Source organism: Camelus dromedarius, chromosome 32 (assembly GCF_036321535.1).
Source record: "Camelus dromedarius isolate mCamDro1 chromosome 32, mCamDro1.pat, whole genome shotgun sequence".
NCBI classification, from domain to species: Eukaryota; Metazoa; Chordata; class Mammalia; order Artiodactyla; family Camelidae; genus Camelus; species Camelus dromedarius.
The window spans coordinates 23,724,917-23,749,320 of NC_087467.1; the positions used below are offsets into that span (position 1 = coordinate 23,724,917).

Sequence of the window (24,404 nt, forward strand, 5' to 3'; positions counted from 1 at the left end):
TTATTTGCTAATATGATGCGATGCCAGAACTGGACACAGACTTGTATTGGATTTTGGGGGCCTTCTCTTCAGAATTTCCTCCGATAGCAGTTAGTGTTGATAGTTATCAGGGATGTAGTTCACTTCTCCTTGAACCAAAATGCCGTAGGTGTTTTTCTCAGTTTGATGGACCGCTCCCCATGCACCTGTGGCACCTTTGCCTCGGATTTACCTTCAGAATGCAGGAGGGTGTGGCTGTTGAAGAAGCTGACGGGAAGAGGTGAGTGCGCCATGGCGGGTCTCGGCTCCTGGCCTCCGCCGCCCAGGACGCAGCAGTGCCTGGCCCAGGCACGGTCAGGCGTGCTTGCACACGAGGTCGGACACCCCACCCCCAGAGCGTGTACTTGCTGTTTCAGAGCCGTTACAGGTGTCAGCCCTGGCGTCCTGCTTGACTTCCAGAACTGATAACCTGCATGAACTGTTGTCCATAATTTGTCTCCATTTAGAAAACTTGCCAGTTTTTAAATGTGAAAATTTAAAGAGCAGAGCAGTCATTACATATTCTTTAAAAAATCGGTTATTTCATGCATGGTTTTAAAAGACATTTCTTTCTGTGATTATCCCGAGTACTTGATAAGAGTCTCTTAATTCGTTTCCGTGTGTTGATTGTTCATGGTGTTAGGTAACACAGGTTACCACCACCTGTCTCTCCACACTGTTACCAGTTTACAGAAGCTGTCTCTGTCTCAGCAGTGGTTTGGGGTCGTGGGTGCTCGCGCCTCTGCCTGGTGGCTGCAGTTAGCCAACAGAGCTCTGGTCGCGGGGGCGGGGGCGGCGCTGAGCTCTCACTGGTGTCACTGTCCAGGGGAGGTGCCGGGAAGCGTTCTGGTGGTTTGGTGGAGTGTGAAGAGCTGCTTCTGATTTCCTCCCGCTCTTCTCATGTAAAGGTGCTGCTTTACTTCAGGCAAGTCATAGAGAGTGTTTTTAGCTTCCTTCTGCTCCCTCCACCCCGTGGATAATTTGAGGGCGAGAAGGATCCCCAAAGGAGGGAGTGGCTGGTGATCACAAAACCGGGAGGAAACAGGTGGAGTCCCCGGAGCCTTCAGCGCGCTGGGGTCTGAGTGAGCTGTGTGTGCGGAGGGTGCGCGGGGCTTCTCTGCTCTTCCTCGTGTCTCCTGTTGCGCTTGGGTGTCTGGGCGGTGACTGCAGGACTCCCATCACCCGGGTTGAAAAAGCTGGCGGGAACCCCCTCACACATCTGTGGTCTAAATGTTTGCTGATTTCCCATCCAGGACCCATGGAAACTTAGGAAGGGTGGATGGCTTTTCGTCTGGGGGCCAGTGATGTAAGCAGCTCATGGGAGCGACTCAGGGCACCTTCAGACCTGCCATTCCGAGGATGAAAGTCGACATGAGGGTCAGATCCAGCATTTGGGGGAGGGCGTTGGGGGGTGGGGCCAGGAACATGGCTGATTGTGGTGGAGCTGAGAACACACAAGTGCAGTCCTTTGGGCCTAGAGTCTCCTAAAGGAAGAGCTGCACGTAGCCAGTGTTTGGGGCGGGAAGCCAGCTGCCCGCAGCGGGAGGTGTTCTGTCCTGCAGACCAGGCAGCCTGCATGTGGTGATGCCGTGCTCCACCCAGCCTGTGCTCCAGCGTGACTCCCCAGGGAAATTTGCCTTCGGGGAGAGGAGGCGTTGATGAGAGACTGACTTAAATTAACCAGTCTGTGTAAATGACTGAAGTGATCAGCACAGGGTTTCCTAATCTACCCCTCCCCAAACTTGGAAACTGAGGAAATGTGGTTGCTGCCTGAATTCGTGTTAATATTGTTTATGGGGCATCAGAGCAGAGGAGCACAGAGTGGGCCAGGCCTGGGGGCGGGGCGTGAATGCGGATCAGCGGTGGGGGCACCGAGGGAGCCTTGTCAGTCAGGCGTCCAGCCCCTTCAGCTCCTCCGGGAGTGGGTGGGTCTGTCTCACCTTCCTGCTGCAGTGCTGCTTTGATACATCTTCAGTGTCCTTCTCATGGGGATTCGGCTTCTTATACAGATCTGCCTGTGGGGGGAACTGCAGGTGTGAACATTGCAGCTTCAGAACATGATTTATATGAACGGGCTTCTTGTCGACCTCGGGTTTTCAGAGTAGAAGCCGGACTCAGGGACCGGGGCCCTGTGATGACAGTTGTAGGTAACCGTCTGTGGCGTCGGCTGACCCCGTGGTCAAGTAGGAAGCAAGGGTATGTGATGTCACCACCTTCCCGTTGATGTGGCATCTGATGCTAACCCCCAGTATGAAGATCTTTCCTTTCCTGCCCCTGACAGCAGTGGTCCTGGTTCTGTGAAGGCAAAGGACTTACTTAGCAGGTGTGCATGGGACGGAGGCTGGGGAACAGCCACCTCTTCTCCCCCGTGTCCTCCTCCACTTCTCTGTTCCCATTTATCCCTGGGGCACGCATGCCACTTCTCCCTGCAGTGCTGAGCATGTGTGGCACACCCAGAGCACTCGCCCGAGCTTGCCTGGGGGGACTCTGGGGTTAGCCCTGGAGCCCTCTGCTCCCGAGTCTCACCCTGGCCATGCGCCCTTGGGGAACAGCATACCCGGGATGAAGCCATGTTGACTAAGTTCCTACCTTATGTCAGTTGGTTTTCTAAATGTATTGTATGTAATCCTTACAACAACTGTGTGCGGTCAGCACCATTATCCCTGTTTAAAGATGGGGAAACTGAGGCGCAGAGAGGACACAGACTTGCCGAAGGCAGAGCTGAGATTTGAACACCCTCCCCCCAAGTTGGGCCCGCGCCCCGGTTGCATGTTAGGTACCTCCAGGGTGTCAGGAAGGCCCAGGGGACCCCTTGCTCATTCTCTGCCTCAGCTGGGCCCGTTGATGGTTGCAGCTCCTTCCTTTGGGTTTAGAACTTGGGTCGTCCCGCCGAGCAGCCTCCACTCCTGGGTAAGGTGTTGGGGCAGAGAGGCAGGAGGGCACGTGAGTGTTCCAGGGTGGAGGGTAAAACTGAATAATCAACAGGCAGGAAGGCGGAGATTGAGAGCTGAGAGCGGGTCTCACGCTTTGGTGGGCTGCTCCTTTAGCAGCCAGACCTGTAGTGAGTCTGGTTTGTGTGTTAGGGGCTGACGTCTTTGGAAGTGGCCGGGGTTGACGGTGCAAGTGTGAGAGGATGGCCAAGAAGATCATGTCTTCAGTCTGAGCAGGTCATTCCGTTTTAACTGCTTACTGAAGTGTAACGTGCAGGCAGGTTGGTGACTTTTCCCAGAGGGAGCACCCACAGCACAGCCTGTCAGCACCTGGAAGCCTCCTGCTCCCTTCCTGTTACTGCCTCCCCAAGGGTAACCGCTGCCTGGACTTCCAAGGGTATAGCTTAGATTTGTCTGTTTTGGGACATTACATGAGTGAAATAAAACAGCATGTATCCTTGTGTCTCTGGCTCATTTGCTCAGCATTACATGGGAGATTTTTGTACCTGGTTTGGTATTCCGTCGTGTGAATAAACCACGTACTGTGTATCCAACAGATGTTTGGTTCCTTCCGATTTGGGAACTGTTACTCACAGCACTGCTTCAAATACCCTAGTCCGTGAACTTGGGTGCCCGGGTGCTCCTTTCTGCCTGAGAGTGGCATTGCAGGGTCACAGTACGAACATCGTGTTCAGCTTTACTGGATTCTGCGCACGAGTTTTCCGAGTCCCTGTTGCCCCGGTTTTCACTGACACTCAGTAGTGCTGGCCTTTTCCATTTTATTCTGTCAGGCGTATAGTGGTATTTCATCGTGGCTTTAGTTTTCACTTCACTGTTTCTTAATGAGATTGAACACTTTTATATGCTTATCAGCCTTTGGTTGTCCTCTTGCAAAATACCTGTTCAGGCTTTGCCCATTTTTCTATTGAGTGGACTATCTTTTTTGTATTGACATGTTGGGGTTTTTTAAAAATGTATCTGTTCTGGACACAAGTCCTTTGTTAAATGTATTGTGAGAATGTATTTGGTGAAGAGAAGCTTTTCATTTTAATACACAGTTTACCAGTGTTTTCCTTCACAGTCGGCATATTTTGTTTAGGAAATCTTTGTTGACTCTAAGATCATAAAGATGTTCTTTGCTTTCTTCTAAAATCTTTTTTGTTTCACCTTTCACTTTTAAATCAAATCTTACTGAATTGATTTTTGTTAATAGTGTGGAGTAGGGTTTAAGGTATAAGTTTTCCCTTATGGGTTTCCAGCTGTCCCAGCACCATTTATTGAGTAAAACCATCCTTCCCTCATGGTACGAGTTTTCTACCTTTGTCGTGTATGAGGTGATCATGTAGGTGTTTGTTTCTGGACTCTGTTCTGTTCTACTCATCAGCGTATTTTTCCTTGCATCAATCCATCTTAATTATATCTTTATAATGGATCTTAAACATCAGTAAAGGGTAGCTTTTTCTTGCTAATTGAGTGAGCTGAGCAAAGTGAAGAGAGGTGCCCGGTGACTGCAGAGGGACAGGCAGGAGCGAGAAGAAATCTGAATACTATTCCAAAGTCAGTGGAAAGCCACAAGTGGATTAGAGGAATGAGGTCATCTGTTTCATGTTTTTAAAAGATAACCCTCATCTGGCGAGGATATGCGTGACTTAACAACTCTGTCAACCAACTTAAACGCAGTGTCATCTATAGAACACTTCACCCAGCACCAAAGTGGACCTTCTTTTCAGGTGTGTGTGAAATACTTTCCAGAACAGACCATAGGACAAATGTCAATAAAAGTATTAAAATCATGCAGAGTATTTTTCCTATCACTGGAATGAGAAATCAGCAGAAGAAAATTTGGGAAATCCACAAATGTTTGGAAATTAACCCAGAAAAAAATTTAATAACTTGTAGGTCAGAGATGAAATCACAAGGAAAATCAAAATGTTTCACACTGAATGAAGATAAAAATGCACCCGGATGTATGGGGTGAGCCAAAGCCTTGCTTGAAAGTTTTAGCTGTAAACAGCTATACTGAGAAAGGAGGAAGAGCCAAAGTCAGAACACTAAGACCCCACTTAGATAGTGGGGTTAGGGGGCTAAGCCCACAGCACGAGGGCGGAAGGAAACAAGAGATCAGAGTGAGAAATTGGTGAGACAGAAGACAACCAACCAGAGAGCATCAGTGAAGTGAATCCTCCTCAGGGATCAACAAGTGACACACATAACTAGGCTATGAAAAAAAGAGAAGACAGGTTGCCAAAATGAGGGATGAAAGGAACTCACCATTAAATTTACAGAATTTAAATGGATTATAAGGGGACAATGTAAACAATTTTATGTCAACAAATGAGACAATCTGCATGGATCAATTCCTGCAAAGACAAAAGGACCCAAAATACTGACACTCAAGAAGAAATAGACAATCTGAATAGCAAGGAAGTTGGATTAATACTTTAAAGTCTTCCCATGAAGAGAAACTCAGACCCAGATGGCTTCACTGCTGGTTTCTATCAAATATTTAAAGAAGAAATAATACCAATCCCTCACAGACTCTTACAGGAAATAGAGGAGGAGGGAATGCTTCCCAGCTCAGGCTGTGAGGGCAGTATTTCCCTGATATCAAAGCCAGGAAACTGTAAACCACTGTCTCCTGTGAATATAGATCCAGAAGTCCTCAACAAGATACTAGTAAACAGAATCCAGCAGCACGTTAAAAGGATTGTCCACCATGATTAAGTAGGATTTATTCCAGTATTGCAAGGTTGGTTTAACATCTTAAAGTTGATACAACATGCCATGTTAATAGGATAAAGGATAAAACAACGTGAACATTTCAATAAAGTGTTTTACAGAAGTCCAGCATCCCTTCATGGTAAAACTCTTGGCAAACTTGGCATAGAAGGGAAACTTCACCCTGATCAAAAAGGCACCTACAAAACCCTGCAACTAATGTCATACTTGATGAAAGAAAATTGCGAATGAGGCACAAATGTCCACTCACCACTTCTGTTTAATATTGTACTGGAGGTTCTAGCCAGTGTAATCATGCAAGAAAAAGAAAGAAAAGGCATCCAGATTGGAAAAGAATAAGTGAAGCTGTCTTATTTGCAGACAACTATGCATAGAAAATTCTAAAAACTCCAAAAGTTCAGCAGTTACACAATACCATTTTTAAATTGTTGTATTTGCTAGTACATAGAAATACAACAGCTTCTTGTATTAAGAAAAATGCAACTAACAATAATAATACAATGCCTAGGAATAAATTTAACAAAGAAGTATAAGGTTTGTACGCTGCCGACTAGAACATGTTGCTGAGGGAAATTAAAGCTCTAAGTGGAGAGGCATTCCGTGTTCATGGATTGGGACACTCAGTAGTGTTAAGATGTCACCTCTAACCAAACTGACCTATAGATTCAACTCGATCCCTATAGAACTACAGCAAGCCTGTTTTGCAGAGACTGACAACCTCGTCCTAAAATTTATATATTAATGCAAAGGACTCAGCATCGAACAATTTTTTGAAAGAACAAAGTGGGAGGACTTAACACTTCTTGATTTCAAAACTTTCAGTAAATCTGTGGTAATCAAAACAGGGTGGTGTTAGCCTAAAGATAGACGTACGAGTCAGTGAAATAGAATGTTGACTACAAAGACAAACTCTAATATTTGGGTCCCTTGATTTTCAAGAAGGGTGCCAAGACATATAGGGAGAAGATAGTGTTTTTGACAAATAGCGATGGGACAGTTTAGACCCTTAACCTTACACCACATGCAAAAATTAACTCAAAATGGATTTAGGGCCTAATTTAAGAACTGAAACGATAGCACTGTTAGAAGAAAACATAGCAAAAAGCCTTCATGACCTTGTGGTTACTCAGATTTCTTAGAAATCCTATGAAAAACATTCATTTGAAAAAGACTGATAAATTGAACTTGTTCAAAATTTACAACTCTGTGCAGTAAGACACCGTTAAGTAGGCGGACAGCACACAGCACAGGAGAAGATACCTGCACATCATGTTTGTGGTAAGGGTCTTGTATCCACAATATATAAAGAACCCATGAGACTCAAAAACAAGGTGAACGGTCCAGTTTACAAAGGGGCAAAATATTTGAATAAGTATTTACAAAAGAAGACAAATGGCAAAAAACCACAGGGAAAAAGTGGCCATTGTTAAACATTCAGAAATCCAAATTAAATGCATGACCTGATACCACTTTTCATCCTCTCCAACGGTGTAGCCAACATGAAAAGACGTTACAGTAACTGTTGGGGCAGATGTGATGAAGGGGGTCTCGTACGTTGCTGGTCGGGATGTGACACCATGTGGCCACTTTGGAAAGCAGTTTGGCATTTTCTTAAGATGTTAAACATAAATTCACCCTGTGACCTAGAAATTCTAATCCTAGATGTCCATGCAAGAGAAATAAAGACAGATCTGCACAAAGATTTGTGTGAATGTTCACTGCATTATTTGTAGCAGCTAAAATGTGGAAATCATCTCCATGTCTGTCAACTAGCAAATGGGTAAACAAACACTGGATTCTCACACTGAAATATTTAACAACAAAAAGGAAATGAACTTCTTACAAGGTGGAGGAACCGCAGAAACAGTACGCTAAGTGAGAGAAGGCAGGTTCAAAAGATGATGATTGATTCCATGCACCTGAAGTGGCTGGAGGAGGCAAGTCTGCGGAGCAGAGGTAGGCCAGAGGGACGCCTCCGGTAAAGGACAGCATGGTCAGTGTTTCAGCTTTGTAGGCCATGCCGTCTCCGTTTTATATGTTTTTCAACTTTCTTATAAAACTATTATTATTCAACATTAGTGATTGCATGAATTCACACGCTCCTAGCAGTGGGAGTGCTTGTGCACTCCTTTTTCAGTGCCTGTCATGGTCAACCTTTTCATTTTAAGTCTGTCAGGAGCGTAGTAGAATGTATCGGTTTGGGGAATGTTGACACTTCTTAGTATTGAGTCTTCCCATCCTAAGTGGAAGAATGAATAGTCCTCCACGTATTTAAGTAAGCAGGCTTTGACTTTTCTCGTACAGTTTTCTACACGGAGACCGTGGATATCTTTTGTTGTATTTAGTCTTAGGTATTTGGTATTTGTGGCTGCTGTTGTGAGCAGTGTCTAATAACCTTTCGCTTTCTGTTTGTTGCTGGTGCATAGAAATACACCTGCTGCTTGCGTTTTGACTTAGGATCCAGCAAGCCTGCCAGACACACTCATTCTAAGTATCAGCCTGTAGATTTCCTGGGGTTTCTACAGGCGTAATCTTACTGTCTGGGAATAAAGACAGTTTTTTTTTTTTTTTTCTAATCTTCATTTCTTTCCTTGCCTCATTATACCGTCTGAGGGGAGCAGTATGGTGCTGCACAGGAGTGGTGATAGCATGTGTAACCCCCCACATGCACCATCATGTAAGATTTTGTAAATACCACTATTTCTCGTTTTCTAAAAGTTTTCATCATGAATGGGTGTTAAATTTCATCAAGTGTACTTCTTGTTCTACTGAGATAACCATATGAGTTTTCTGCTTTAGTTTGTAAATGTAGTGAGTTCCACGTATTAATTTTCATATGTTAAATGAACCTTTCACTCCTGGGATAAACCCAAGGAGGGCAGTGTATTGTCATTTTTAGGTATTACTAGATTCAGTTTGTTAACATTCTGTTTAGGATTTTTCCATCTTTGTTCATACATGAGATTGACTGGTAATTTTCCTTTCTTGTAACCCCTGTCAGGTTTGGTAGCAAGGTTATACATGCTTTATAAAGCTCACAGGGAGGTTTTCTTTCTTTTTCTGTCTGGTAGAAAAGTTCGTGAGAGATTGGCATTATACCGTCCCTGAGATTTATAAGCTCTTGGCATTGTGTCTTCTTTAAACATGTGACAGGTGATAAAATTTGCTGGTGAAGAGTTTGTGTGCGTGTGTGTGTAGGTCCGTGCACATTTACAGTTGTTAATTCTCCTCCGTGAATTGAACCTTTATAATTACAAAGTAAATCTCATTATCTCCAGTTACACTTTCTGCCTTCAGGTATCCCAGTTCATACTTGCATGGTGTAACTTACTCCATTCTTCTACTTTCAAACTCCCTGTGCCCTTATATGTAAGGTGTGTCTCTTCTAAGCAGTGTATCATATTTCAAAATCTTGTCTGGCAAGTCCTAGTCTTTAATTGAAGCGTTTGCTTTATTTGCATTTAATGTGTTTCCTGTGCTAAGTTTCTGTCCAAATAGCTGCCCCATTGGATCCCTTCTGGTTTGTTTCCGTTGTCTGCGGGATGTTTTTGATCGACTGCTGGACACTGTGTCTGAAGAATCACAGAAGCAATTCAAGGCTCCTGGTCCTATTGTCCTTCAGAGAAAACTTGTTTTTGCGTCTGGTAGTCTGTTTGAGTAGAGGCACTAAGGACTCCAAATCATCGTAATCCAGTTAGGATTTGAGTCGGTTCATGTATGAGTCTAAGAGCTTGCCAGTCTGTTTCTTTCTAGTCTATCCTTGTTCCTAGAATTACATTTCCTAGAATGAAGCCCTTTGGGGTTGCAGACCAACCGCGGAAGGGGCTTGAGTTCCAGTTCCCTCCGAGCGCGGAGTCTTTGAACATCCTGCTTGGGTTTTCAGCCTCTTAGTGGCCTCTTTCCGAATCACCGGGTGTTCTGGGGTAAAACCTGTCCCAGAGCGGGTTCGCTTCTGTGGGTTTCTTTCTTCTCTCAGTTCCTAGACCCGTAATTCTGACGTGCCTTCAGAGATGTAAAAAGTATACTGTATTGGGACTTTCCGGTTCTTGGTGGGGGCGTTGTTCTGGATTTCCTGGTCTGGCAGAACACAGGTAGAACCCCCACACGTTTGATGTGAGATAACAAATCCTGTATTATTTACTGTGTATTTTGGGGGCGTGTTGTTTACTTGCTACCAAACATCCTAATAAACACAAGTGCCCTGTGAAGAAAGTATTCTCAATCTGGTAAGCTTGGGAAATGCTCTACATTTTCCATTCAGGGGTTCACAGAAGATACTACATATTAAAAATAAGTGAGATTCTACATTACAGAGAGGTTTGTTTACCCTCTGCGTGAGACAGGGAAGGACAGGAGTGGGGAATATTTACATCAGTTGCTCGGATGGAGCCCAGTTAACTAGCAAGGGCTGTGCATTTTGAAGCTGTTTCCTGGGAGTGATGTCAGTGTTTCAATGATGTAGACACAAGAAGATAGCACAGAGTTTCAGAAAGGAGATTCTTACCTTCTTGAATGATTTTTTTAAAGGGTCAAGGGGCCACAGAGGAACAGGAAATTTATTTCCCCACACAGGAAAGTGGGGTTCCTGTCAGCACAGCAGACAGTCGCCAGAGCTGAGGGGCCTGCCCTCTCCACAGTCCGGGGACACACATGCTGCAGGCCGAGCTGCAGGTGGGGCTGGAGTGCTCGGGGCTCCGAATCAGGGTAGATGAGCAGCGGGAAAGTGGATCCAAGTCACTCGAGCTCACGACCTGAGTTTCCCGGGGATTCATTAAGGAGCCCTGGAGCCGACGGGAACAGTGAGGGGTGTCGGTGTTCTCTGCTAGCAGTGACAGTGCTGCGTCCGTCAGGGTCCGGGTGGCGACAGGTGCCTCACTCTTGGGTAGCAGCGCTCATCTTAAGTTCGGGAGGAAGGACAGCTGTCGGCACTGAGCTGGCAGAGTGCCCCTAGTGTTCTCCAGTTCTCCGGATGGGCTTCAGTGGGTGATGCTGTCCACCTCCACCCCTCAAGCCTCCTTGACAAATAACCCAAACAGACGGCCTCTGCTTGCGCCCCGCCACCCCGGCCGGTCATCTTGGCCACAGTCTGCCTGCTGCCTTTCGCTTCCTTTCCTTCATCACCACGGCTTCGGACAGAGCTGTACTGCACAAGTAAAACGGGTCCAGTCAACGAGGAGGAAGAGCAGGCGTGGGATTTGGCCACCCGAGGTCTGCTGCAGCTCTGCCCACGTCTCAGCCACACGGTCTGGCTTCTGCGCCGCAGAAACTGCCCCACCCCAGCCAGCAGCACCTTCACGGCAGCATCTCGGTGACATCCTGGGGTAGGTCTGCTGAGGCGCCCCTCCTCCAGGACACCCCTCCCCCTTGTCCCTCCCGCTTCCTCCTCACACCAGTGTCCCATGTCCTCTGGGTGCTCCTCCAGCCGACGACCCCACGCGCTCCATCCTTCAGGTGCCCTCAGACCTCCACGCCCGGTGGCCTCCACACGTCCCCCTGTGATGTTCACAGGCACGCATCTTCTGCTGTGGCTCCTCTTCCACAGGGTGGAGCCGTGGCCTTCCTGGTGGCCAGTACAGGACCCCAGGGCACTGTCCCCCTTGCTTCCTGGCCGGGGGGGGGGGTGGTAGTCACCGCTGTGCCCACCTTATGGGGCTGGATGCCCGGGTCTCAGCTGCGGCAGACGCTGGTTGCTGGCACCCCTACGTGTCTCCTCTTTTATGGAGGGCTGCTCTCAGCTGAGCGGGGCCACGACTGTGAAACACCTAGGGGATTGCGTTTCTTCACCCCTGGGTGGCCCGCGGCCAACGCTACAGATGTAGAGGGTACGACCACCCAGCACTCATGTATGGACAGGACAGCTTAACCCCAGGTCTGCCCTGGGAGCAGGTTGAGGCCAGACATCCTGAAGCCACGTCTTCTGCTGCCCCCGCATGCCCCCCCCAACCCTGCACAGGCCCCCACTTCCTCAGTAAGCAGCTGTGTGGTCCCATCGCGGCGCTGCGGCCTCAGGGCCTGTTTCCTGCAGTACCAGCCCCCCGCCGCTGCCCCTGTGACCCCTCTGCCATTGTCTTGTCTTCACCCCTTGCACCTGCTTCCACCTGGCCCCCTGGATCCTGGCTCTGGGGCTCTGGTCACCTGGTGGTCTTCCCTCTCCCCGAGAAATCAGCCCTCAGCCTCAGTGCCCCTGCCCCCGTTGGCCCTGCTCACCTTCAGCCCCTGCTCTGCTCCTGGTCCTGCCTCCCCCAACCTGCCCTTAGATTCAACCCTGCCTCTGCTCTTCTCCAGCGACTCTGCAGTCCAGGGGCACCAGTCTCTCCCTCTGTGGCAGTGGCTAAGTCACAGGATGACACTAGACACTCTGTGAAGCACAGACGTGAAAAGCTCAGGTCCCGGTTTCATCAGCTGAGAAGTCACAGGGCTACTCTGAGCCTCAGTTTCCTCCTCTGGAAGCTCCTGCTAAGGGCTTTGGCTCCCTAGGGTTGTTGGAGGTTTGCTGACACTCTGGACCTGCAGACCACCACCTTGGGCACTGCAGGTGCTCAGTAAATGTTCATTGGAGATTTGGGGCTCATTGAGGGCTCGACTGTAATGTTCATGCAGGTGTGTGGGCATGTGTGTATTTATAAACAGGGGCTTTGGAACAGGAAGCTCTGGGCTTGATGGCTGGTGCCACCGCTTACCAGCCAAGTGATACCAGAAAATTCACTGCGTTTCTCCGATTCTCGGGGTCCACGTCTATGAAGACGGCAACACCGTCAGCACCTCCTGGCTGCTGTGAGGGTCCAGTGAGTTCATACGTGGAAATGTCTTGTGCACCTTGGAGGTAAAATGCCTGTGGCTGTGCTGCTGTCTCTGTCCTACAGGGAGGCTCTTGCCTCTGCAGCTGCACCCACGATGGTGTTCAGGTGGCCTCGGCACAGAGATGGGATGCAAGCAGTTGCTGAAAATCAAATCCACAAGGAGCTATCACCTCACACCTGTTAGGATGATTGTCATCAAAAAGATGAGGGATAAATGCTGCAGAGGGTGTGGAGAAAAGGCACCCCTTGTTCACTGTTGGCAGGAATATAAACTGGTGCAGCCCCTGTGGGGGACAGTATGGAGTTTCCTCAAAATACTAAAAATAGAACTACCGTATGATCCAGCAATCCCACTCCTGAGTGTGCATCCCGAGGAAATGAAGTCAGTGTCTCACAGAGACACCTGCACCCTCACATTCACTGCGGCCCAGACGTGGAGACAGCCTAAGTGTCCATCCACAGGTGACTGGTCGAGAAGTACTCCACACACACGGTAGAGTATTATTCAGCCATGAAGAAAGGAAACCCTTTTGTAGTAAAGATGGACCTTGAGGGCATTATGCCAAGTGAAAGAAGTCAGAGAAAGAAAAGTACCATGTGACCTTAGTGACATGTGGAAGCTAAAAAAGCCGAATTCACAGGAACAGAGTAGAGTGGTGGTTGCCAGGGGCTGGGGGCGAGGAAGCACTGACGTCGGTCAGAGTACAAGCTTCTAGGTGGAAGAGAGTGAGTTCCAGGGGTGTAATCTACAGCAGGGAGACAACCGCTAAGGACACTGTCCTCTGTACTTGGAAGTTAGGAGAGTAGATCTTAAACGCTATCACCAAGGTGATTCTGTGATGCGATGGACGAGTGAACTAGCCTTACCGTTGGCTTCATTTCCCACCGTGCGTGTGCATCGGAGCATCACGTTGCGCACGTTAAATGTACATGTTGTGTGTCAGTAATACCTCCGTAAAGCTGGGAAAAAAGAATTTACTGGTATTTGAGCCTCAGGCACAGGGTAGTGCTGTCCAGACCCCTGCAAGGAAGGACTTGCCGCCCAGCTGCAGGGGGCGGTCAGCTCGCGCGGTGTGCCTGCCAGGCCTTTCGCCTTCCCAGGGACAGGCTGCTTTGGTGACTGACCCAGGCAGGGTGGAGAGGCTCTGAGGAGGGTGGGCTGCGCTGTGGGCCCACCGTCACCCTGCCTCTTCCCCTCCCCCCCCCCCAGGCTGTGGTCCCCAGCTGCTCCATGATGGACCTTGCAGAGTGAACTCCTCTGAGTCCGTGTCCCAGAGAGCCGACTGTGGCATACGCTGTCCAACAGATCTCACCCTTGGGGCCTTCGTGGACCTGCCCGCACAAGCCGCCTCTGTGCGTTTGAATCGAGGATCATCTCTGTTGCCGTCATTTACACACCAGAACAGAAGAAAATGGGCGGTTGAACGGCTCTCTGCCCCTCACGAGGGCGGAGCTGGTGGCTCTTGGGATGCCGTGTCCGTGTGTGGAGCGTGGTTATCACGGAGCTGTCAGGAAGCAAGTTTCAGGGGCAGGGACCGTTAGAGAGCTTAGTCTTTGAGTCTGTTGACCTCGGCTGGAGTATTCTTCTGCAAGAAACAGATAATTTCCACCTCACTCAAACTGGTTCAGAATAGAAAATAATTAAAACCTTTCCCCAGTTTACTTAGCAAAGCCAGGGTAGCCTGATACCGGAATCTGATAAAGACAAGAAAACCACTTCAAATCCAGCGGCACTGAAAAAAAAAAAAAAGGAACCAAAAGACCGCCAGGACCCTGAGCAGCGGCATCTTCGTGCCTGGAAAACGCTTGGCTCCCAGTCAGGCTGCCAGGCTTTGCACGCCAGCTGTGCTCCTTCCCCGCGTCAGGGCCTTGGACTTGCTGTGCAGCCTCTCCAGGGGCTGGTCTGCTCCTTGTGCGGCGGGGGTGGTGAGGGGGCCCACCCGCCAGGAAGGTAATGGGTGCAGCGCTCCCCCCAGCTGTCTGCACGTGGGCTGGGGCTGTGCGGTCCAACAGCGCGGCTGTGCCACGTGGTCTGGGCAGCTAATTATTTCTAACAGAAGGCTCCGCTTCCACCGCGTTTTGGGGAACCAGGCTCTTCGGCAGAGCCCGATCTGATCTGGAATGTGAGGAAGAAGTGAGGGCTGCTTGAATCCTCTTACGTCTTCTGTCAGCCTCCTTCGCACGGACACAGCACCAAACTCACCACGAGAAACTTCTTCACAGAATTCCATCCTGCGGCTGTGTGCACGGCCCTGGGCACCGGTGCGCGGGGCCTTCCACGTCAGAAAGGTGGTCGGAGCCCATGGGCGCCCCCGCCTCACCTGACAGAAGGGGAGCCCACGCACATCTGCCCCATCAGTGCTTGAAACGGGAGGTCCAGAAACCACTTCGCAGAGCCAAGAGGGGTGGCTGGGGGAAGTCTCTCTTCTCCTGCTGCTGCAGTACCAGAGGCATGTTTGCAGGGCTGGACCTGATGCGGCGCAGCCCTTGCAGGGGGCGTCCTGGGCCAGCAAGGTGGGGTGTCTGGCTCACAGCTGAAGGCCACCAGGCTCGCTCCGAGGACCGTCGTCAGGGGACCCGAGTCCCAGCATGTCCATCGTGCGTGGAGGAAGAGAGAGGAAGTGAAGTCGAGAGAGCAGCCGCTGGGAGACACATTCGAACTCACTCTGGAGAACAGTTTCCAGTTTTCCACAGACAGAAGGTGCTGGTGCCCCAGAGGCCCTGCTCTCTGGCTCCGACCACTAGGTGGTAGCTCTGGCCCACGGCTGCAGAGGAGGGTGGGCGGGCGGCAGGAGGCGGGTCCGCGCGGCTGCTTTAAAGGCAAGGGAGCTGCGAGGAGGTTGGAGCCGCCTTGCCACGGGTCCTGGTCCCGGGCTGATGGCACTTGGGTCCCGGCAGCCATCGCAGCCTGTGGATGCCGGTGCCCGGGCTGAGCTGGGGTCCGAGTGAGGCTCGTGGGGTCCGGTGCAGAGGAGAGGCCGAGGGAGACGGTAAAGAGCCCCGCTTCTCATTCACTCGGTCGGCTTGAGAGGATGCAGACTGCGGCTGACCCAGCTGGGGGCTCGCACATCAGTGCAGTCGGCCTGTAGTTCTGGGACAGAACAGGTGATTACAGTCTAGTGGGGACGTTGTTGAAATTTCAACTCTTTCCTGATGTGCTCTGAGTTTGGAGGGCAAAGGGATCTTTGAATATAAATCATGGGAGAGAAATTGGGCCACAGAGGAGGGGAGTTCTTGGTGAGTGTAAGTGCCTCGTTTCTTCGTGCTTTCTTGTGCAGAACTTGTCCAACTGCCTGTTAATCAGATCCTGGAATTTCAGATGCAAAAGTCAGGGAAAGTTTTAACTGTGGGAAAAATAGCATTCTGTGTGCTTCAATTTTAGTGTGTGTGAAACCTAAATTTATGAATTAAAGGCATTAAGTCTTGTATGTGATTATGCTCTAGTTAATGGACTATAATCTTAGTTACAACCACGGGGACTGAGTCCTAGGGATTTCGACAGAGTCGGGTTGGGTAGGGAGGCACCTGTCTGTGTCTCTTCAGAGACTGGGGACCTGTGTGTCCTTCAGAACCTTGTGCCCACCTGAGGAAACGTGGAGTAGCCACCTTGGGATGTGAGGCCAGGAGACTAGAAGGGCTTCTGTAGATTGTGAGCTGGGGACATGTTTGACAGTCAGCTTGGGCTGCAAGATAAGAATAAGAAGGGGGCTGGGGGGGGGCACACAGAGATGTCCCAAGACTCTGCTCAGAGGGAGCCTAAGCCAGGGGTCAGAGGAGGCTGGTGGGCACTGCATGCCTGCCCGCCGGTGGGCCGGACTCTATCCCTGGGATTGGGGCAGGCAGGGGTGAGTGGAGCTTGGAGTGTTGTGCTCTGGGCACGAGTGGTGGTGCTTCTGTGGACTGTCAGCCTCTCGGGATCATGACTTAAACCTGTTTTACAGTAAATCTGCTGCCAAGAAGAGGAGCCATGAATTCCTCATTCCACCTGCATTTCTTGGACCTCAAGCTGAATGCTACGGAGGGCGACCTCTCGGGGTGGAACATCAGGAACGCGTCCTTGCCCTGTGAGAAAATGAGCATCGCTGTGGAGGTGTTCCTCGGCCTGGGCCTCCTCAGCCTGCTGGAGAACATCCTAGTGGTTGGCGCCGTCGTGAAGAACAAAAACCTTCATGCCCCCATGTACCTGTTTGTGTGCAGCCTGGCCGTGGCCGACATGCTGGTGAGCTTGTCCAACTCCTGGGAGACCATCACCATATACCTAATCACCAACAAGCACCTGGTGCTGGCGGATGCCTCCGTGCGGCACCTGGACAACGTCTTCGACTCCATGATCTGCATCTCGGTGGTGGCCTCCATGTGCAGCCTGCTGGCCATTGCGGTGGACCGCTACGCCACCATCTTCTATGCCCTGCGCTACCACCACGTCATGACGGGGCGGCGCTGCGGGGCCGCCATCGCCGGCATCTGGGCCCTGTGCACGGGCTGCGGCACGCTCTTCATCAGGTACTACGAGTCCACGTACGTCATCGGCTGCCTCGTTGCCATGTTCCTCGCCATGCTGCTGCTCATGGCGTGGCTGTACACACACATGTTCCTCCTGGCCCGGACTCACGTCAAGCGCATGGCCACCCTGCACGGCTGCGGCTCCTGGCGGCAGCGTGCCAGCATGAGGGGCGTGGTCACCCTGGCCATGCTGCTGGGCGTCTTCACTGTGTGCTGGGCGCCCTTCTTCCTGCACCTCACCCTCATGATCTCCTGCCCTCAGAACCGCTACTGCTCCTGCTTCATGTCCCACTTCAACGTGTACCTCGTGCTCATCATATGTAACTCTGCCATCGACCCACTGATCTACGCCTTCCGCAGCCCGGAGATGCGCAAGACCTTCAAGGAGATCCTGTGCTTGCATGGCGTCAGCGCGCCCTGCCGGTCCCTGGGCAGGTTCTCCACGGACAGCCGCCTCTCTGCAGCTCCCTCACTGCCCTCGTGACCAGGTCGGCCAGGGCAGCCCAAACCGGACACCGTCACGCGTCCTTTCTTCCACCTCCAATCTGTGCTTAAGATGCAGATGCCCCGGGCGGTCATCGGGTCAGATGCACACAGGCCACCTCTCCGTTCTGGGGACGTCTGACGGCTTCTCACTGCTCCTGCCCCTGCCCCTACCCCTACCCCCTTCTGGAGTCCACGTGTCCCCGTCTGCGAGGTGTGCACTCAGGGATGTGGAGCAGGTCTCAGCTGATGAGCACGGAGGCACATGAAGGAAAAGCTGTGAACACCCCCAGGAGGAGGCCTGTAACTTTGTGTGGTGCCCTTGGGAGTTACGCACGCTTTTCAGGGCAGAGCGATCAAATTCTTTCCATTTGAAATTTCCTGCTCGTTTGCCGCGGGCCATCCCTACAGCTCTCCTGTCCTGGACGTTTGGTTTCAGTGCTTGTGTCCATGATTGTGCAAGGGTGGAATTTCTTTGATTATGCTTCTGTCAATCACGTTTTTGCACTTACCCAGACATAAAACTTCGTGCCGCAAAACTTGCCTCATGTGGGATGAAAATCTCTGTGACTCTTTCTTACTGTCTTGTTCTGACTCAGTCCGGAGTTTCCAAATGAGTGTTTTGGGGGTGTGTGAGGACTCCAGGCACCTCTGGGCTGCATGTAGCCCACCCCACAGCCAAGCTACCTTTGACCTTCTCAGCTGGGATCTTGGGGTCTGAAACCCCATCACTGTCTTTGCACTTTGCAATCTGACTCCAGCAGCCAGAGTAGGTCAGGGGCCCCACCTCTAACCCAGGGAGCCTCATCTTCTCCAATGTAGGATGGAGTGAGGGAACATGAGGTCAGTCCTGACTCTGCCACTAATGGGTGATGTCACCTTAATCAGCTCATTTCAGGCCCTGCATCTGTGCTGGTGCTGACCTTACAGAACGGTCGTCAGAACTGATGAGAAAATGTGGGAGCACTTGAATCCTGGAAAGCACCACAGGGACTGTCTATGTATTCTAAAGGACGGTTGCAGATGGAGGTCAATGCTTGGAGAGGGTGTGGAGAGCCACGGTCAGAGCACAGGTCAGAGCAGCAGTCAGGGCAGAGGTCAGGGCAGAGGGGACCTGCGTTGCCCTGGAGCAGGTGTGGGCCTTGGGTGCGTCTTCCTCGTCCCAGTGGCCGCGTCCAATGTGAAAGGCTTGGCCCTCACAGTTCTGAATTCCATTCTTACTTTTGGTGTTAATTCTGTCCCTTTTATTTTGGATATTCGTGTCTGGATGTCCCCAGTGAAGGAAATGTGTAAACGTTAGGGTTACCCGCTGACGAGTGTGAGGCCTGCGGGGCAGGGGGCCTTCCTGGTGCAGTGCGTGGACAGCCTGTAGACCTGACCCCGCCGGCAGCTCAGTGCAGACGTGAGTCAGGTGCAGAGACAGCACGCCTCTGGGAAGAGGTAGGCTGGCTGCTCGTTGACAGCTGAGCTGTGAGGGGCAGGCAGCCCTCGGGCGCCTCTGGGAAGAGGTAGGCTGGCTGCTCGTTGACAGCTGAGCTGTGAGGGGCAGGCAGCCCTCGGGCGCTTCCTGCCCTATCAGCTGAACGTTCCTGTGCAAGCGTGGATGAGCTCCGTGCAGGCGTGTGGACCCGCCACCCGCGTTGTGTGGGCGCCTAGGAGCCCAGGCTCTGTCAGTGCTGGCCTCTCGCCGCCCAGCTTGCCTTGGTGGCCATGCTGCCACCACAGTTTCTAGCACTCCGTTGATGTTCGTGTTGCTGAACAGAAGTGTCCTCAGCCCGCTGCCTGGCAGCGCTCACTGAGTGCTGACTGAGCTTACCGGGGCCCGATCCCGTGGGTGGAATGAGACTTCGGCCCTTGGGGTTTACACTGGCTCCACCTGGGAGCCAGGCTGACTCACTGCTCTGGGTGCGTCGTGACTGCAGACAAGGTCTGACCTCTTCCACAAAGTCCTTAAGGAGATGCACAGATGTCTTTTATCTCTATTATTAATAGGCAGAAATAACCCGAGTGTTTAGACGTGTCTTCCTTGGGAAGCAATGCGTGTGCATGGAGACCCGGTAACCACCTGTAAATAAGCCAACCTCGGGATCCCAGCACAAAGTCCCCCAAACAAAAATCCAGGTAACCGTGGTACGGTTTTGTTTATTAGCTCTTTCTGCTTCTGTAGGAACTTTATTTGATGTAAAAATGTGTGTTCAGAAATGGTTAATAAAATGGAAGGAGCAGACGGCCCATCTGAACCAGTCACTGACGTGTGATGTTCAGCCTGTGGTCCTTCGGCCAGTCTGCGAGCAGCTGCTGGGAAATAAGGTGCGTTTGCGGGTGAACCCTGGTGGCGTTTCCTCAACAGCATCTGCTGCCTGCAGGGTGGCTGCTCCTCAGAGCCAAACGATTGAGCTCCTGAAAGGAAAATGAAGTCGCACACTTGACACTGTGTGTGGTCCGAAAGTCTGTCTTTCAGGAAGCAGGTGAGTGTTCTGTGGGTCTCGTCCGGCAGCGCTCAGTGGGGCTGGAGGCAGCACTGTCAGAGAATCTGCCGTCCTGGAGCTCTGGGGACGGACTCTCCCAGGTGTGAGTGCTCTAGGTGTGCCGCTGGAAACAGTGCCCCAGTTCGAGATCATGCACGTAACTACGCGTGAGTTTAGGAGGCACGGTCTGTGGGAACACGAGCTGGGATGTGTGCGGTGAGAGAGGAACTGTCTCTGCAGCAGGCACAGAGGTCGCACCTCGTGGTCTGGAGACCAGCTCACGGGACTGCTTATCTGATGGTTTCCCCAATATGATGGCGGTGGAACGGGGGCCACACAGATGCGCCCATCCGGGCACGGGGTGGCCCAGCAGCGACCCGGGGCCGACAAGGCCTCTCGTCTCCCAGGCTTGCCGTCCGTTTTCCCTTTCGCCCCCAGGCCTGTTTCTTTCTCTCATCTTAATTGCATGTGCTCAAGTCTGCCCGACCCGGAGGAGGATCGTGCCTTAGGCTCTTTTCCCTGAGCCTTTCTGCCCAACTGAAAGGCCTCACTGGACCCTCCTGATGAGCCCCTGGGACTCTCCACAGAGGCAGCTTCCTGGTGCACCCCGACTATCTGCAGCGCAGTGAAAGCCGCTCCTTGATTTGGTCCTGGTGTCAAATCTGAGTTTTAACCCATCTGTGTTGTTCAACTTTCTTAATTTTATCCTTTACTTAATGGGCTGAGAACAGTTGTATCTTCCCATTCTGAGGTCTCCAGCTCTGGGTTTTCTTGAAAAAAGGTTTTTAAGGATGGCTTCAAGTGTATCACTAAAGAATCCTATTTATTTATTTATAAACTTGTGGTAAAATACATACAACATTAAATTTGCCGTCCTGTTTCCAGCCTACAGTTCAGGGTGCTCTGTGCACCACAACCTCGCTTCCCTTTCACTCCTGCTCCTTTAGGTCGTCCTTTCCTTATCTCGTATCTCTCTTGTAGGATCTCGTTAAATGCAGCCGACAGTGGCCCCCATGTGACTGGCGTCCCGGGTTCTGACAGTTCCTGTAAAGCCAGATACACCACCGTCAGCCAAGCGCCCCCCGCCTCCCGCCTCCCGTAACAGGCACTGCCCCCTTCTTGCTCTCTGAGCCCCCATCCTGGGTTTTGATTCTGCCTCTTGGAAGTAACAGTTTCTGTTCCTGTCCGGATGGTCTAGGCTAGGGCTTCTCAGACGTGAGTGGCTATTTGAAATATGGGAGCTTATTCGAGTTTGAATTCAGATCTGGTGGGTCTGGAGCAGGAACTGAGGTTTTGCAGTTTTTAGCAAGTTCCCAGATGCTGTCTGTCAAAAGGCCCTGCTTTGAGAGCCAGGGCCACCCTGTGAAACAAAGCGCTCCCACGTCTCAGACCCAGCCCACGGTCGCGCTTCCATCGTGCTGCGTGCTCAGCACAAGACAGTGGGAATCACGGTCCCTCGGGGCCGGGGACGCGGCGAGCCCCTCCTGACGTGTGTACTTGTGGGTTTCTATTTCCCGCACACGTTCGTTGTCAGAGTAAGTCCTGTGACCTAACTTCAAAGTGGCAGGAGAAACCGACCCTCCTGCGGGCCTGAGAGGGGTGGACAGACACTGGGGGCTGCAGCTGTCATGTGCTCAGCTCGATGCCAGGAGGGTGGCCAGTGTCCCGTCCTCTGGCGCTAACAGGACCATTACACCGGGTGAACATGTGGCACAGAGTTTCCTAGCGACGTTTACAAAGAAGTATGTACTTGGTCTTGGGCCCATTCCTGGCCCAGACTCCTCAGACTTGGAACTTACTAAGTGATGAGAGCAATAAAGGCGTCTTTTGTTTGGTTAATGAGGTGACTTTGGAATGCTCCTGAAGGATTTGGAATCATCCAAGGATGGGGCTGGTCACCAGAAGAAGCAACCTGTGATGAGAGGGTTGGAATCTTCAGAACCACACCCCACAAGTCCCACCATTAGGGAGGGGAGGGGCTGGAGATGGAGTTCAATGGCCAGTGGCCAGTGCTTACATCAGCCACGCTAGTGTCCTGAAGCCTCTGTAAAACCCCTGAAGGACAGGGTTCTGAGGGCTTCTGGGTTGGTGGACGTGTGGAGATTTGGAAGGTGGTGCCTAGAGGGGCAAAGAAGCTCTGCGCCCTTCCCACACACCTTGTCCTGGGCGTGTCTTCCATCTGGCTGTCCCTGAGTACATCCTTCTATAATAAATGTACAATCTCGTAGGTAAAATGTTTCTCCGAGTTCTGTGACTCTCTAGCCAAATAATCAAACCCAAGGAGTGGTCGTTGGGAACCTCTGATTTATAGCCAGTGGGTCAGAAGCACAGGTGACAGCTGGACTTCCACGTGGTATCTGAAGTGTGGGAGCCCAGTCTGCTTCGAGTCTGTGGTGCCAGGGCTGGGCTGCATTGTCCGGCACCCCGCTGGTGTCAGAAAGCTGCTTGGCGCTCTGCGTCGGGAGCAGGAAGCCAGGCTTCGCGATGCCTCGGAGGGCTGTGCTCTCCTGAATCTGCGGCCTTGACGCCCACAGGTGGCTGTGTGGCACATGGCAGAGTCTGGGTGGGGGTGAGTGTGGAAATGCCCCCGAGGCATTGGGCTGTCTCCTTCCCCACTGAGAATGCTTGTTGTGCAGCGTTTGAGAGGAAATGTTGGCGCTAGTGAAATCGGGGAGGTTAATACATGAGGCTGTTACATAAACCCTTGAAGGACGGGTTGGGTTTGGGCAGCTGTGGAGGAAAGGGCAGAGCAGGATGGGGAAGCACTTGGGTAAAATCTGGGTAAACGGTCCAACTAGAGCCAAGGGTACACGTTGGGGCAAAAGCAGAAAGTCACGAAACGTGCTAGAAATTATAGAGATTGGGGTTATGTGGGTCTTGAGGGCCAAGAAGAAGGGTCTGTGTTACACTTGTTTTAGAGGAACTAGGAAGCCTTTGGAAGTTTTCCTTTATTTTCTTCTCTCTTTTAAAACACATGGCCGTGGTCCAATACACTCTGTGCCTGCGAATCAGCCCCGGCTGAGGAGCTGAGCCCAGCAAGTCCGTACACCCTCCCCGCCTCCTTGCCGCCTCTGGAGTGGCCGGGACCACTGTCTGCCTGCTCTGGACCACATCCCTTCCCTTCTCCGGCTCTCCTGTCTCTCCTGTCTCCCACACTGAGGCTCACCTTGAGTCGTGCTGTCAGAGTCCTCCCTTCATGACCTTTCTCTCAGTGGTCCCACCGACGTCTGTGATGTGACTTTATCTCTGGGCTCTGATTCCCAAGCCCTCCATCTCCAGCCTTAACTTCTCTTCCAAGCGTCTGCCTGGTGTTTCGGGGCACTGCACACCAAGCATCTCAAACCTTACCTTATAAGGTCCTCTTCCCACTCCCTGCATCAGTAAAAACATTTCCATAAAGTGCAGAGACAGCGGGGTCACCTGGGTCCTCTCTCACCCCTGACATCTCTGTAGAATCAGCTGGAAGACCCTCTGGGACCTGCCACCCAGACCTCTCATGCCTTGCCTCTTCTTCCATCCCCACTGCCACTAAACGGCCGTCTCGTTAAGTTTGGGTTTTGTGTTAATGTCCAGACTACCCCCGGTCTCTTCCTGTGCTGACCTCCTGTGACATGCTGCTCTGACAGTTCATTCCTTCTATTCAGAAGCCTCGATATCCCCAGAGCATGCCTTTCTAAGTACCTGGTCTTACCTTTACCTTCAAGATTCTCCCAAACATGAGCTAATCTTCCAGTCATCTCACACATCAACAAAATGAGAGTACGCCAAACATACCTGGTGCTTTTCTGCTTCCAGACTTTGTGTAAGCTGCTCTGTCTTCCGGCAATACCCTCTCCACATCCACGTGAGCCTTAAAGGGCACCTTGACGTCTCCTCCGTGAATCTGTTATGATCTCCATAGGCACCCCTGAGGATGGCACACGTCCTGCCAGGTACTTCAGAGAGCAGATGGTTCTCTGCCCTTTACCAGAATGTAAGCATCTCTGTGGGAAGGAACTTGCATCCGTTAGGCAGTACTGTCCAGCAGAACTTTACACAGCGATGGACAGGTTCCAAATCTGCTCTGCCCATTCCAGCAGCCCCTAGCTACATGTGGCCACTGAGCATTTAAAATGTGGCCAGTGTGACTGAGGACCTTAATTTTTCACTTAATTTAATTCACATTTACATTTAAATTAGCATATGTGCTAGTAGTCAGTGCCATCTTGGACAGCACAGAATTAGAATTTGGCTTGTTGCATAAAGCAGAAAACCTGCAAACAACAGTGACTCACTCAACATGAGTATTTATATCTCTTTTACAGAAAAAGTCTGGAGGCAGACATTTCAAGGCTAGAGTGGGGATCCAGGCTGCCATAAAGACCCAAGGCTTCTATCACTCGCGAGATCACTTCATGGCCCAGCATGGCTGCTGGAGCTCTAGCCCTTTGTATGTTCATTACAGGCCAGAACAGCTGGGAACA

General features: G+C 51.3%; 1 protein-coding gene across 4 annotated transcripts; it reads left to right on the top strand.

Moving 5' to 3' along the window:
- Nucleotides 1-124: 124 nt before the first annotated feature.
- On the top strand, nt 125-19,713 carry MC5R (melanocortin 5 receptor). 4 transcript variants are annotated; one of them, XM_064481679.1, is made up of 2 exons: nt 125-259; nt 16,429-19,713. In XM_064481679.1, the coding sequence occupies exons 1-2, from the start codon at nt 166-168 to the stop codon at nt 17,472-17,474; spliced, it is 1,140 nt and encodes a 379-aa protein (XP_064337749.1). In that variant the 5' UTR covers nt 125-165; the 3' UTR covers nt 17,475-19,713. The 4 variants fall into 4 exon arrangements, with proteins under 4 accessions (XP_064337749.1, XP_064337750.1, XP_064337751.1 ...); XM_064481680.1 differs by lacking the exon at nt 125-259 and adding an exon at nt 10,042-11,008; XM_064481681.1 differs by lacking the exon at nt 125-259 and adding an exon at nt 13,699-15,232.
- The last annotated feature ends 4,691 nt before the right edge of the window (nt 19,714-24,404 follow it).

Coding starts and splice junctions, on each gene's coding strand:
- MC5R (XM_064481679.1), top strand. CDS start 166: ATGGACCGCTCCCCATGCACCTGTGGCACCTTTGCCTCGGATTTACCT. Junction 260..16,428: donor GAAGAAGCTGACGGGAAGAG/GTGAGTGCGCCA, acceptor CCTGTTTTACAG/TAAATCTGCTGCCAAGAAGA.